The sequence below is a fragment of the Typopeltis vanoorti genome, chromosome 9 (assembly GCF_054136105.1).
Source record: "Typopeltis vanoorti isolate ZY-2024b chromosome 9, IOZ_Tvanoo_1.0, whole genome shotgun sequence".
Classification (NCBI taxonomy): Eukaryota; Metazoa; Arthropoda; class Arachnida; order Uropygi; family Thelyphonidae; genus Typopeltis; species Typopeltis vanoorti.
Window position 1 is genome coordinate 135,684,533 of NC_143557.1, and position 12,784 is coordinate 135,697,316.

Below are 12,784 nucleotides of genomic sequence, written 5' to 3' on the forward strand. Positions count from 1 at the left end.
TGAATGAACCTTCCATGATGAGTCCGTCGACTCCATGGAGGGTGTAATAATAATAATATATGCTTGAGGTTTAACCATGTATGGATGTAGTACCATTCTTCCACTTTCTTATAAATGTGCTTTAACATGTTTACAAGTTTTGTCTAAACATGTTTAGAATATGTTTAGACAAAAGTGAAAGAATGGTAGTAGCATTTAGTGGACCAGCACCAATATAATATCTGTAGAAAAGACATAATTTAAAATCAACCTCCGTGAGGAATTCTGTGAGAAGGAGGTTCAGCTATTAAGTGGATTTTCCCTCCTCAATAATTCTTAGTCAAATTTATTATTATTATTATGTGACACCTCAAAGGAATTCAAAGACTCATCAATGGAGGGCACCTACTCTACAACTCACCACTTCCACCACTTAATCTACCAACTACAGTGAACTGCCACTATCATCATCATCCACACCAATGCCATCTACTGTCCAATACCACCACTAGTATTTTTTATCTATGAATTGCATGTGTTCTCAAGGCATTTGTCTGTATACGGGATAAAAAATCCTTCTGTCTTCATATAAGATTGGCTAACTTGCCTTCAGTTGAAAAAAAACCATACAAAGCTTCTTCTCATCATGACGAGAATCATATTTAGGCCTTTCCCAATCGAAGGGTGCAACGTATTGTTGTTCTTCCCTGTTGCACTATTTAGGTGCTAATTTTTGTGAATCTGTTCTCACATTTTGGTTTGAGGGGGAATTGGATAATCTATATAGTGTTAGGAGTTGTGTGGTTCAGAGGTAGTATCTTGAACTGAAGAGGATGCCAAGTATTTTTGTGCAGGAAACAAAGTTCTTTTCAGAAAGTTGAAAAAGAACTTTATTTCTTGTACAAACACATTATATCCTCATCAGGAAGTGACGTCTTTGTGCAGGAAATATTCAATATGTAAGTGAGCATAGAAGAGAAATCTGATCTGGATTCAGTCAAAAATGGCAGAACTTCCTGCAAAGGAATGGCAGATTATTATTATTATTATTAACATTTGACCTCAATGGAATGAGTTTTTATTGGCTGATTTTACTATTTTCTCTGATTTGTAAGTTCTAATTTTGTTTAATAATAATAAATTTAGTTTAATCCTTTATCCAAGTGTAAGCAAACAAAGTTGCACCTGAAAATATCTTCAGGACTGAGGAAAGGTAGTGCACCACCAGGCAACTCGGAGCAAAGGTGGACCAAGCTATCATCACTCCTATTTCAGTACTTCCATAATGCAAAAACACATCTCCTTGCAGATATGTATAATGTTATGCATTAAGGGAAGGGCCACTGCCCAGACCTTGGTCAGTGGGAGCCAGGCCCACCTCTGGGCCTGGCTCCCACTGACTGGTTTCAACCTCAATAAAGGTCGAAACCGGTCTGGTATTGTCCCTTCCCTTAATGCATAACATTATACATATCCGCAAGGAGATGTGTTTTGCATTATGGGAGATACTGAGATAGGAGTAACGATAGCTTAGTCCACCTTAGTGCTTAGTGCTAAGTGCTCCGAGTTGCCTGGTGTTGCACTACCTTTCCTCAGTCCTGAAGATATTTTCAGGCACAAACTTTGCTTGCTCACACTTGGATAAAGGATTAAACTAAATTTATTATAGTCTAACCAAGGGCAAAATAAACTTTAAAAAATTTTGTTTAATATTGTTACACTTGTAATTATTCTTAATATTTTCTCAGTGGTTTTGTTGATTTGCTTATTTTTGTATTTGCTGCATATGTTAGTTTAGTATTGGTCTGTTTCACAGAAGCAGCCAATTGTAGAAGTTCATTTCTGTTATTTTTTTTATATTTATTTTGTCTATTGCATTTTGAAGATCTTCATAAAATTCTTCTATTTCTAGTTTTGTCTTCCCTTCCTCTAGAACAGCGTTTCCCAAATGGTGGGTCACAACCCCGCACTGGATCACGGAAGTTAAATGCCATGTCGCCTGAAAAAACTCTTGAAAACCTGGGTGTTTCATTTTTGGGTTTTCTTTTTTTCACAAAACTCTAAAATACAAGTAAATAGTGTTTAATCGGAACTAATGAATAAATAATTTATTTAATAGAGACTTAAAACATGCTCCGTCCATTTTTGGGTTTTCTTTTTTTCACAAAACTCTAAAATACAAGTAAATAGTGTTTAATCGGAACTAATGAATAAATAATTTATTTAATAAAGACTTAAAACATGCTCCGTCCACGTCACCATTTCACAGTCTCTTTGTTCATGATAAAGTAGCTCAACTAATGTGCGGATGGTTTCATCAAGGGTGCTGATGACAAACCATTATGGGTTATTTGTTGTGCAGCACTTTCAAACAAATCCGTGAGATCTTCAAAGTTAAAGCTACATTTGGAATTGAAACATCCAAATTACAGTAATAAGCCAATAGATTTCTTTATAAATAAAAAGAGAGAAATAATAGCTACCAAGAAGACTATGTCTTCGAATTTTTCTCAGGGAGCTCAGTCTGAAAACCTTGTGATGGCTTCTTATGAAATATCAAAATTAATTGCTGAAACTAGTTATCCTCACACAGTTGCCGAGAAATTAATAGTTCCAGCAATGAAAATGTTAGCATCTGGAATATGTGATAAAAAAACAGGAGAGCCAAATATGCTAAATATGCTGACACTATCAAATAACACAATGAAGCATAAAATCATGGAGATGGCAGATAATATCAAAGAAACTGCCGTAGGCCACTTAAAAAAGTGTGCAATTTTTTTATGGTACAAGTCGATGAAAGTACAGACCTATCGGACAATGCTAATTTAATGTGTTTTGTGAGATACAATTGTGACAATACAACTCACACAGAATTTCTTTTTTTGTAAACCTCTGACAACAAGAACAACAGCTAAAGAAATTTTTAATTTGATTGCAAATTACATCAATGAAAAGGGCATTGAATGGAAGAAATGTGTGGGACTGAGTAGTGATGGAGCCCGTGCAATGGCAGGCGCACATACTGGACTTTTTTCTGAAGATCAAAGCCTTAGCACCAGACTGTGTATGGGTGCATTGTAGCATTCACAGAGAAGCATTGGCATCTCTGTGAAAGCAATGGCATTCAAAAGAATGCCATTGCTTTTAAATGCAACTATGCAAGAGTGTGTACAATTTATAAACTTTATAAAATCTTGTCCATTGAATTCAAGAATATTCTCTGCATTGTGCAGAGAATACTCGTGTAAGTAAATATGACCTCTCCATTGCTTCTGCCTTAGTATCACCATTTCTGGGTCTGGCTCCCACTGACAAGACCTCAATAAAGGTCAAAACCGGCCTGGGTAGTGGCCCTTCCCTTAATGCATAGCATTATGCATGTCTGCAAGGAGATGTGCTTTGCATTATGGGAGATACTGAGACAAGGAGTGATGAGAGCTTGGTCCACCTTTACTATGAGTTACCTCAGTCCTGAAGATACTTCAGGCGCAAACTTTGTTTGCTTACACTTCGATAAAGGATTAAACTAAATTTATTATAGTCTAACCAAGTGGAAAATAAACTTCCAACTTCTTTAATTAATTTTCTTCTTCTTTAGCTGTCAGTGATATCCATTCCAGCTGCCAGCTCTCAGTATTCACTCTTTTAGTTTTGTTTTCCATATTCCGATCTGGATCCATTCTGATATAGTCATCTGGTCTTTCAAACTTCAGATTTGAACAGTTGGGTTTCAGATTCTCTGATGAGCTGCTAACACAACCAGAGAATGCCTTCTGTGTTGGCCAGTTATACTGATGTGTCCTTCATACCTAGGGTGGCCCTCTTGGAAGTATATGCTTTGCCTATGTCACCCATTCACCTCCACCCTACAATGAGGTACAGGTAGGATTTAATGATTGACATATTTTTCTCTATACAATATACTGATGTGCTGTATATATTTGTTATATTTCTTGATTGCATATAAAAATATAAATCATTCAGATTAAGACATAACTTAGATTTGAATATGTACTGTGTTTATATATTATTTATTCTTTAGATGATTTTTTTTTAATCCTTAGGTTGGGGAATACATTATTTTCCATGTAAGAGCTGATTACTTTGTTGAAAACTTTTCTTATGTGGTAAGTAAATTTGCTATTATTAGTTGTAGTATTATTACAGGAGTGATAATAATAAGTATGATAGTTGGTGTGTGTAATATGTTGCCTCCCTCAATGAGTCCCTAACTCCCTGGAGGTCCATAATAATAATAATAATAATATCTAAAATTAAAAGAGAATATAATGGTAATGGAGGAATGATTATAATTTTGTTTATTTTTATAATGTTAAAATATACGTATTATAATTATACTTAATATTGTTGCTCAGTCTGACTGGCATCACATGACATTGCAAAAAGGTGCATTCTATTAAGTGCACTCTGTTATATTCTCTTGAAAGATGAAAATATTGACATTTAATGTATCTCCTTCCAAAAAATGTTCTTATTTGCTTTATTATTATTATTATTATTATTATTATTATTATTATTATTATCCCAAGATCTCATGGAGTCAAAGACTCATCTGGGAGATCCTTTTATCACACACACACAGCTCATCATAATGTGCCTTGAACACATTCAAACACCTTGCAGACACCACACTCTCAGGCAAGGCATTCAAATCATTTACAACTGCATGAAAAAAACCTGCCTCTCACTCCCCTAATACATTTTCCAGGGATGACCTCTGGTTCTCCCCCGATCTCCCACTATTTTCTGTAGAACTTCTCCAGCATTGATCCTATAACAACCCCTTACCAACTTGTAGGTCTCTATCATATGTCCCCTCTTCCTCCTGTACACTAGACTCTGCAAATTACATCTTCTCAATCTTTCTTCATACTCGACATTCCAGAGGAATGTCGAGTATGTCAGAAACTACCTTAGTCAATTGCCTTTGGACCCTTTCCAACATCTCTTCATCTTTCTGAAAACCAGGTGACCAAATCGAGGCACAATAGTCCATGTGTGGCCTAATCAAAACCTTATACAATGGAACATGAATCTCCCTACTTGTACACGTCAGTGTCCTCTGAATCATTCCCAGAATCCTTTGTGATGTCTTCACAATTTTGGTTATGTGTCCTCTAAATTTCAGATCGTTATCCACTATCATCACCAGATCTCTTATTTCTTCCACCTCCAACAATATATCCTCACAAAGCATAAATTCTGCATCCCATCTTTGTTTTACAAATTTTAAAACCTTGCATTTTGCAACATTGAACTCACATCCCCATTTCCATGTCCAATCACTCAATTTATTCAAGTCTTCTTGTGAGGCCACAACATCTTCACAACTCTTAATGGTTTGTCCCAACTTTGCATCATCTGAAAACAACTGAATGTCTCCATCCAAATCTTCATCTATATCATAAATATACAAGTTAAACAGTAATGGCCCCAAAACAGACCTCTGAGGCACTCCAATAATAATTTTCCTTTTCCTGGATATTGCCCCCCCCCATACACAACTTGTTGATACCTATCAGATAGCCATTCTCCAATCTAATGCACTAATCTAATATCCAACCCTACCTGCTCTAGTTTGAGTATCAATTTATCATGAGGTACTCTATCAAAAGCCTTTGCGAAATCCAAGTATATTACTGTGTATCCTTCTCCTCTGTCCAAGGAAGCAGCCACATTATTGTAATAAGTAAGTAGATTACTAAAACATGACCTCCCTTTAGCAAATCCATGCTGTCCATCAAAGATAATACTATTGTTGTCAACCCAACTCTGGATCCTAGTTCTCACAAGCTTCTCCAACAACTTAACCACAATGCCTGATGCACAGATTGGCCTATAGTTTGATGCTTGAGTTCGATCACCTCCTTTATGAAGTGGCACAATCTTGCCCTCCTTCCACTCCTTAGGCAGACTTGACCAAGTGCAAAACTCGTATTAAAAAAATATGTCAAGGCAGGTGTCAACTCCCTGGCACGTTCCTTCAGAATACATGGTGATATATTATCTAGCCCCACAGCCTTATTAACATCAAGTTTACTCAACTCCCCATACACCACTTGCTCACTTACAGTCAGTGTTTCCTCCCCATCATCTATTGCTCTCAATCTCTCTCTCTCCATGTAGCCACATTCTCATGATTGAAAGACCTTTATAAACTGCTCATTAAGTATCTCCTCCACACATTCTGTAACAACTGTCTTTATACCATTTTCTCCTATCAGTGTTATCCTTCCACACTCATTCTTTCTTTTGCTGGCTACATATCGAAAGAATTCCTTAGGATTCTTTTGGCTTCATTAGCTAACTGCTGTTCATACCTCTTTTTAGCTACCCTCACCAACCAAGTCGCCCTCCTTGCCTGGTCTTTGTAGACCTCATATAATTGGTTATTTCCACTTCTCTTATGCTGCCTCCACAATGCTCTCTTTCTCTGTATCGTATGCTTAATCTCTTTATTCATCCATCTCTCACACCTACCTTATTTAACCTTTTCACCCTTGTAATACATTTAGACATTGCATCTACTAGATAGTTTTTGAAAATCCCCCAAGCTGCATTGATCTCTTTTCCAACTAACTCCTCATTCCATGCTACACCTGCAAGCTGTCTCCTGAGCTTTTCATAATCATCTCCCCCCCCGCCCCTTGTAGTTCCACATATACTCTTTTCTCACAGAGGTCCTCACACTGCTGGAAACCACCAGGTAATCACCTCATGGTCACTCTCACCAATTGGTGGATGATTTGACACCTCATTTATAATTACATCCTTTGATGAGATGACTAAATCCAAGACTCTCAATCCTCCCATGCTGTCTGTTACATACTATCCGAGGTGGTTATCCCTCAAAAACTCAAGAAACTCATTTTCTTTACTTTCGGTTGCTATCTCTTCATTCCAGTCTATATTGTCATAATTAAAATCACCCTTAATAATCATCAGTACAATTTAATACCTCCAGAGATGCTTTTGCTTTTTTATTTGGATTTCTGTGTATAAACTTGAATGATTTCTGTTGCTCAGTGAACTTTCACTATAGCAAACTGTAGGGACAAAATTAGTAGTTTGTTATAGTGAATTTCTAATTACTATGGAATAGTATGGGGCTTAAGTTAGGAGTTGTTTTTTTAGTTTGTTATGGTGGGTGAATTTACTAAAGCAGCCATTTGTTGTATGTACAAATTAAATCTATTTACAGTACTTACCAACTTTAAAAAAAATAACAAAACCATTTACGTTTAATGTTTCCATTGGAGCTTTATCTTCATGTGATAATATAATCAGTAGAGTACTAGCTCAGATTGAAAAATAACAATGTTAAGTTCAAGACATATGACCCTGTATCATTGATATCCCATGTTCTGTTGAGGTGGAAGGAGAGAGGAAAAAGATTTAGCAGCAACACCAAGATGTTATATGCTTTACAGAATTATAAAATGATGAAACAGATAGGAATGGAAATGAGAGTCAGGATCAGGGAAACAAGAATGAATAGAGAGAATAAAGAATGTTGGTGCTGGTAGAATGGCCTCAAGGACAACAGGGATTGCTATGTTTGTATACAAATGTAAGGAGCATACAAAACAAGAGAGCTGAATTTGTTGAATTGATTGAGTCATCATGCCCAAAGATAAGTGGAATAAGTGAAACTTGGTTGTCTGAGGAGGATGTGATGTCAGGAATAGAAATAGAAGGATATATAATTTTCCGGAAGGATAGAAATGTAGAAGTTGATAATGCATGCACAGATTTTGAAACTGTGCGGCATAATAATAATAATAATAAAAAGTTGAAATAAACAGGTTAGTATATCTGATAGGATGCTGTTATAGGCCAGGGAATGCAGAGAATACTGATTGTAAAGTGATTAGGCAAATTAGTTGGGCATGTAAAAAGAAGGCGCACTTGATGGGAGACTTTAATTACAGGAATATACAATGGAAGGAGGAGATAGTGTATGGGAACAATGAGAGTGAGTTTATTATTATTATTATTAAACAAGACCTCATGGAGTCAAAGACTCATCTAGGAAGTCCTTTTATCTCACACACATCTCATCATACCGGGTCTTAAACACATTCAAACTCCTTGCAGACACCACACTCTCAGGCAAGGCATTCCAATCATTCACAACTCTGCACGAAAAAAACCTGCCTCTCACTCCCCTACTCACACCCTCTTTATACAGTTTCCAGGGATGACCTCTGGTTCTCCCCTGATCTCCCACTATTCTCTGTAGAACTTCTCCACCATTGATCCTATAACAACCCCTTACCAACTTGTAGGTCTCTATCATATCTCCCCTCTTCCTTCTCTCCACTAGACTCTGCAAATTACATCTTTTCAATCTTTCCTCATACTCGACATTCCAGAGGTCAGAAACTACCTTAGTCAGTCACCTTTGGACCCTTTCCAACATCTCTTCATCCTTCTGAAAACCAGGTGACCAAATCTGGGCACAATAGTCCATGTGTGGCCTAATCAAAGCCTTATACAATGGAACAAGAATCTCCCTACTTCTACACGTCAGTGTCCTCCTCATCATTCCCAGAAGTCTTTGTGTTGTCTTCACAATTTTGGCGATGTGTCCCCTAAATTTTAGATCCTTATCCACTATCACCCCCAGATCTCTTATTTCCTCTACTTCCAACAATATATTCTCACCAAGCATAAATTCTGCATCCCATCTTTGTTTTCCAAATTTTAAAACCTTACATTTTGCAACATTGAACTCACATCCCCATTTGCTTGCCCAATCACTCAATTTATTCAAGTCTTCTTGCAAGGCCACAACATCTTCACTACTCTTTATGGTTCGTCCCAACTTTGCATCATCTGCAAACAACTGAATATCTCCATCCAAATCTTCGCCAATATCATTAATATACAAGTTAAATAGTAATGGCCCTAAAACAGATCCCTGAGGGACTCCACTAGTGACTTTCCTTTTCCTGGCTATCTGATATCTTTTCCTGGCTATCTGCACCCCCATACACAACTTGTTGATACCTATCAGATAGCCAGTCTCCAATCCAATGCACTAATCTAATATCCAACCCCATCTGCTCTAGTTTGACTGTCAACTTATCATGAGGTACTCTATCAAAAGCTTTTGCGAAATCCAAGTATATTACTGTGTATCCTTCTCCTCTGTCCAAGGAAGCAGTCACTTTATTGTAATAAGTAAGTAGATTACTAAAACACGACCTCCCTTTAGCAAATCAATGCTGTCCATCAAAGATTATACCATTGTTGTCAACCCAACTCTGGATCCTAGTTCTCACAAGCTTCTCCAACAACTTAACCACAACACCTGACACACAGATAGGCCTATAGTTTGATGCTTGAGTTTGATCGCCTCCTTTATGAAGTCACACAATCTTGCCCTCCTTCCACTCTTTAGGGACTTGACCAAGTGCAAGACTCGTATTAAAAAAATATGTCAAGGCAGGTGTCAACTCTCTGGCACATTCCTTCAGAATACGTGGTGATATATTATCAAGTCCCACAGCCTTATTTACATCTAGTTTACTCAACTCCACAAACACCTCTTGCTCACTTACAGTCAGTCTCTCCTCCCCATCATCAACTGCTCTTAATCTCTCCATGAAGTCACATTCACAAGATTGAAAGATCTTTATGAAATGCTCATTAAGTATCTCCACCACACATTCTGCAACAGCTGTCTTTATACCATTTCCTCCAATCAATGTCATCCTTCCATAATCATTCTTTCTTTTGCTGGCTACATATCGAAAGAACTCCCTAGGATTCTTTTTAGCTTCATTAGCTAACTGCTGTTCATACCTCTCTTTAGTTGGTAAGTGATATAAAAAATGCTCCCTACATTGATAGATTGAGAGCTTGTGGATTGCAGAGATTGGTTGATAGGCGAAGAAGAGGGGATATGATAGAAACATTCAAATTACTAAAAGGTTTTTATAGGATTGATGCAGGGGAAATGTTTCAGCTGTGTGATAGTGATGGAAGAACAAGAGGTCATCTCTGGAAATTAAAGAAGAGTGTGGTTAACAAAGGTGTCAGAACAAGGTTTTTTTCCTGGAGGGTGGTGAATGAGTGGAATTCATTGCCTGACTTAGTTGTGAGCTCTTCGTCTGTAAATGAATTCAAGAAGATATATGACAGATATTGTTTTGCTAGTTTGGGTCTCCCGCGATGAGTCTACTGACTCCATGGAGATACCCGTAATAATAATAATAATAATAATTTAGCTACTCTCACCAACCAAGTCACCCTCCTTGCCTGGTCTTTGTAGACCTCATGAAATTGGTTACTTCCACTTCTCTTATGCTGCCTCCACAATGCCCTTTTTCTCTGTATTGCATGCTTAATCTCTTTATTCATCCATCTCACACCTATCTTATTTAACCTTCTCACCCGTGGTATACATTTAGACATTGCATCCACTAAATATTTTTTGAAAATCCCCCAAGCTGCATTGATCTCTTTTCCAACTAACTCCTCATTCCATGCTACACCTGCAAGCTGTCTCCTGAGCTCTTCATAATCACCCCCCTTGTAATTCCACATATACCCTTTATTCACAGGGGTCCTTGCACTGCTGGCAACCACCCAAGTAATCACCTCATGGTTACTTTCACCAATTGGTGGATGATTTGATACCTCGTTGATAATTACATCCTCCGATGAGATGACCAAATCCAAGACCCTTAATCCTCTTGTGCCCTCTGTTACATACTGTCTGAGGTAGTTATCCCTCAAAAACTCAAGAAACTCATTTTCTTTACTTCCAGTTGCTATCTCTTCATTCCAGTCTATATTGCCATAATTAAAATTTTGCCATAATTGTGTTTGTTGAATTTCTGAGCGATAAATATCTTAAGTGCATGTGACTGACCGCATCAACTAGAGGCTTTAATGTTTTGGATTTGGTGATAACTTCACAAGATGTAGTTGGTAACGATGTGTTGACACTGCTGATTGGTGAGCGTGATCACAAGGTGCTTGTTTGGGAAGTGGTGAAGCAAAAAAAGATTACTTCTAAAAATGGATATATGTGGAAGTATAAAGTGGGTAATTATAGGAAGCTCTGTAGTCAATTAGCATCAGTACATTGGGTAGATCAGCTGAGAAGAAAAGTTATTGACAGTGCATGTAAATTCACAAGGCATTATCTGCAGGGGTCAGTTTTGGGACCATTGTTGTTCAATTTGTATGTTAATAATATTGGGGTTGGTTTAACTAGTGATATGCAGCTGCTTGCAGATGATGCAAAACTGGGGAGAGCAGTGCAGAGTCAAGCAGATGTTATGGCCTTACAAGAGGACTTGAATAAATTGCATGAATAGTCAGGTAAGTAGAACTGTTAGTTCAATGTTGCTAAATGTCAAGTTTTGAGATTTGGTACACGACAATGAGATGTAAAGAATAATACACTTGGTGGGGAAATTTTGAAGGAAGTAGAGGAGATGAGAGATCTAGGAGTCATGATGGAGAAGAACCTGAAATTCAGGGACTACATTGTTCAAGTTGTGAAGATGTCAATCAGATAATGGCAATGATGTGGTGCATCCTGACATGCAGAAATAGACAGAGGTTATGATGCCATTGTAATGCCTTGATCAGGCTTCATATGGATTATTATGCACAGATTTGGTTGCTGGGTTTTTATGGTGACGAGGATGTGTTGGAAAGGGTCCAGATTTGCAAAGGTAGTCAGTGGTCTTTGAAATGTGAAGTATGAGGGCAGATTGAGAGAATGTAAGTTGTAGAGCCTTGTGAATAGGAGAAAGAGGGGGGATATGATTGAGACATATTGAGAGGTAGTTACAGGGTTGACACTGGGGAGTTCTTTTGCTTGGTGGAAGATTGGGAAGGAGCGAGGACAAGGGGCTATCACTTGGAAGTTATGAAAGGAAGCTGTGAGGGTGAGGAGTGGTTTCTTTGCATGGAGGGTGATTGAATTGTGGAATGCATTGCCTGATAGAGTGGTGAGAACACAAACAGTCAATGAGTTCAAGAAGTGGTATGATAGACTTTGTTTTCTAGGAAGGACTCATATGGATTATGAGTCTTTCAATCAGAGTAGGTAACATGGCATAGTAGGTGAAATGGACAGTATGTGACTGTTAAGAAAGTCATATAGCCAGGCCCGTTTCTACATTTTGCGGGGCTCTGTGCGAAATGGAAAAGCAGGGCCACGAAGTTTTAAATAATTCTTTCAGTGCATTTAAAAATTCTGGAATTTGAAAACATACAGCTCTAACTGATTCTATTCTACATTCCCATCTTGTATCTCCAAAACCGTTATGTGATACAAGATGGTAATGTAAAATAGAATCAGTTAGAGCTGTACATTTTCAAATTCCAGAATGTTAAGCAGAATTGTTTAACAAATTTTTTAATATGTCCCAATGTGAAGTTCAGGCAGTAAATAATGTATATATTTTTTGTATAACATTAAAAAAATTTATTGCTATAATTGATGATTTTGCAACATCCCCTAAAATCAAATTTAAATTATGACTGGCGCAAGGAGTATAAAATGCCTTTTCGTTTTCATTTAAAATGTAAGCATGGACTCCCTTATATACTCCTTTCATATTTGCTTCGGTATCATACCCTTGCCCTCTACAATCTGGCAATTTAAGATTTAATTTATTTAAAAGTGATTTTATATTTTCATATATACCTTTCTAGTAGTGTCATTAGTAGTTAAAAACTTCAAAAAGTGTTCACGAATTTCAATATCTGCTTCAAATATATGTAAAAATCTAAAAATTACTGAAATTTGTTC

The 12,784-nt window shown here is 37.2% G+C and overlaps 1 protein-coding gene across 5 annotated transcripts in view; it reads left to right on the forward strand.

The window, feature by feature from the left end:
• LOC150103595 (CD109 antigen-like) overlaps positions 1 to 12,784 on the forward strand; it is a 716,838-nt gene that overhangs the window by 330,522 nt on the left and 373,532 nt on the right. For all 5 annotated transcript variants that reach the window (XM_090397638.1, XM_090397642.1, XM_090397639.1 and 2 more), the window contains one exon: positions 4,047 to 4,109. In XM_090397638.1, coding sequence (XP_090253764.1) covers positions 4,047 to 4,109 — 63 coding nt within the window. The remainder of the gene's footprint in view (positions 1 to 4,046; positions 4,110 to 12,784) is intronic.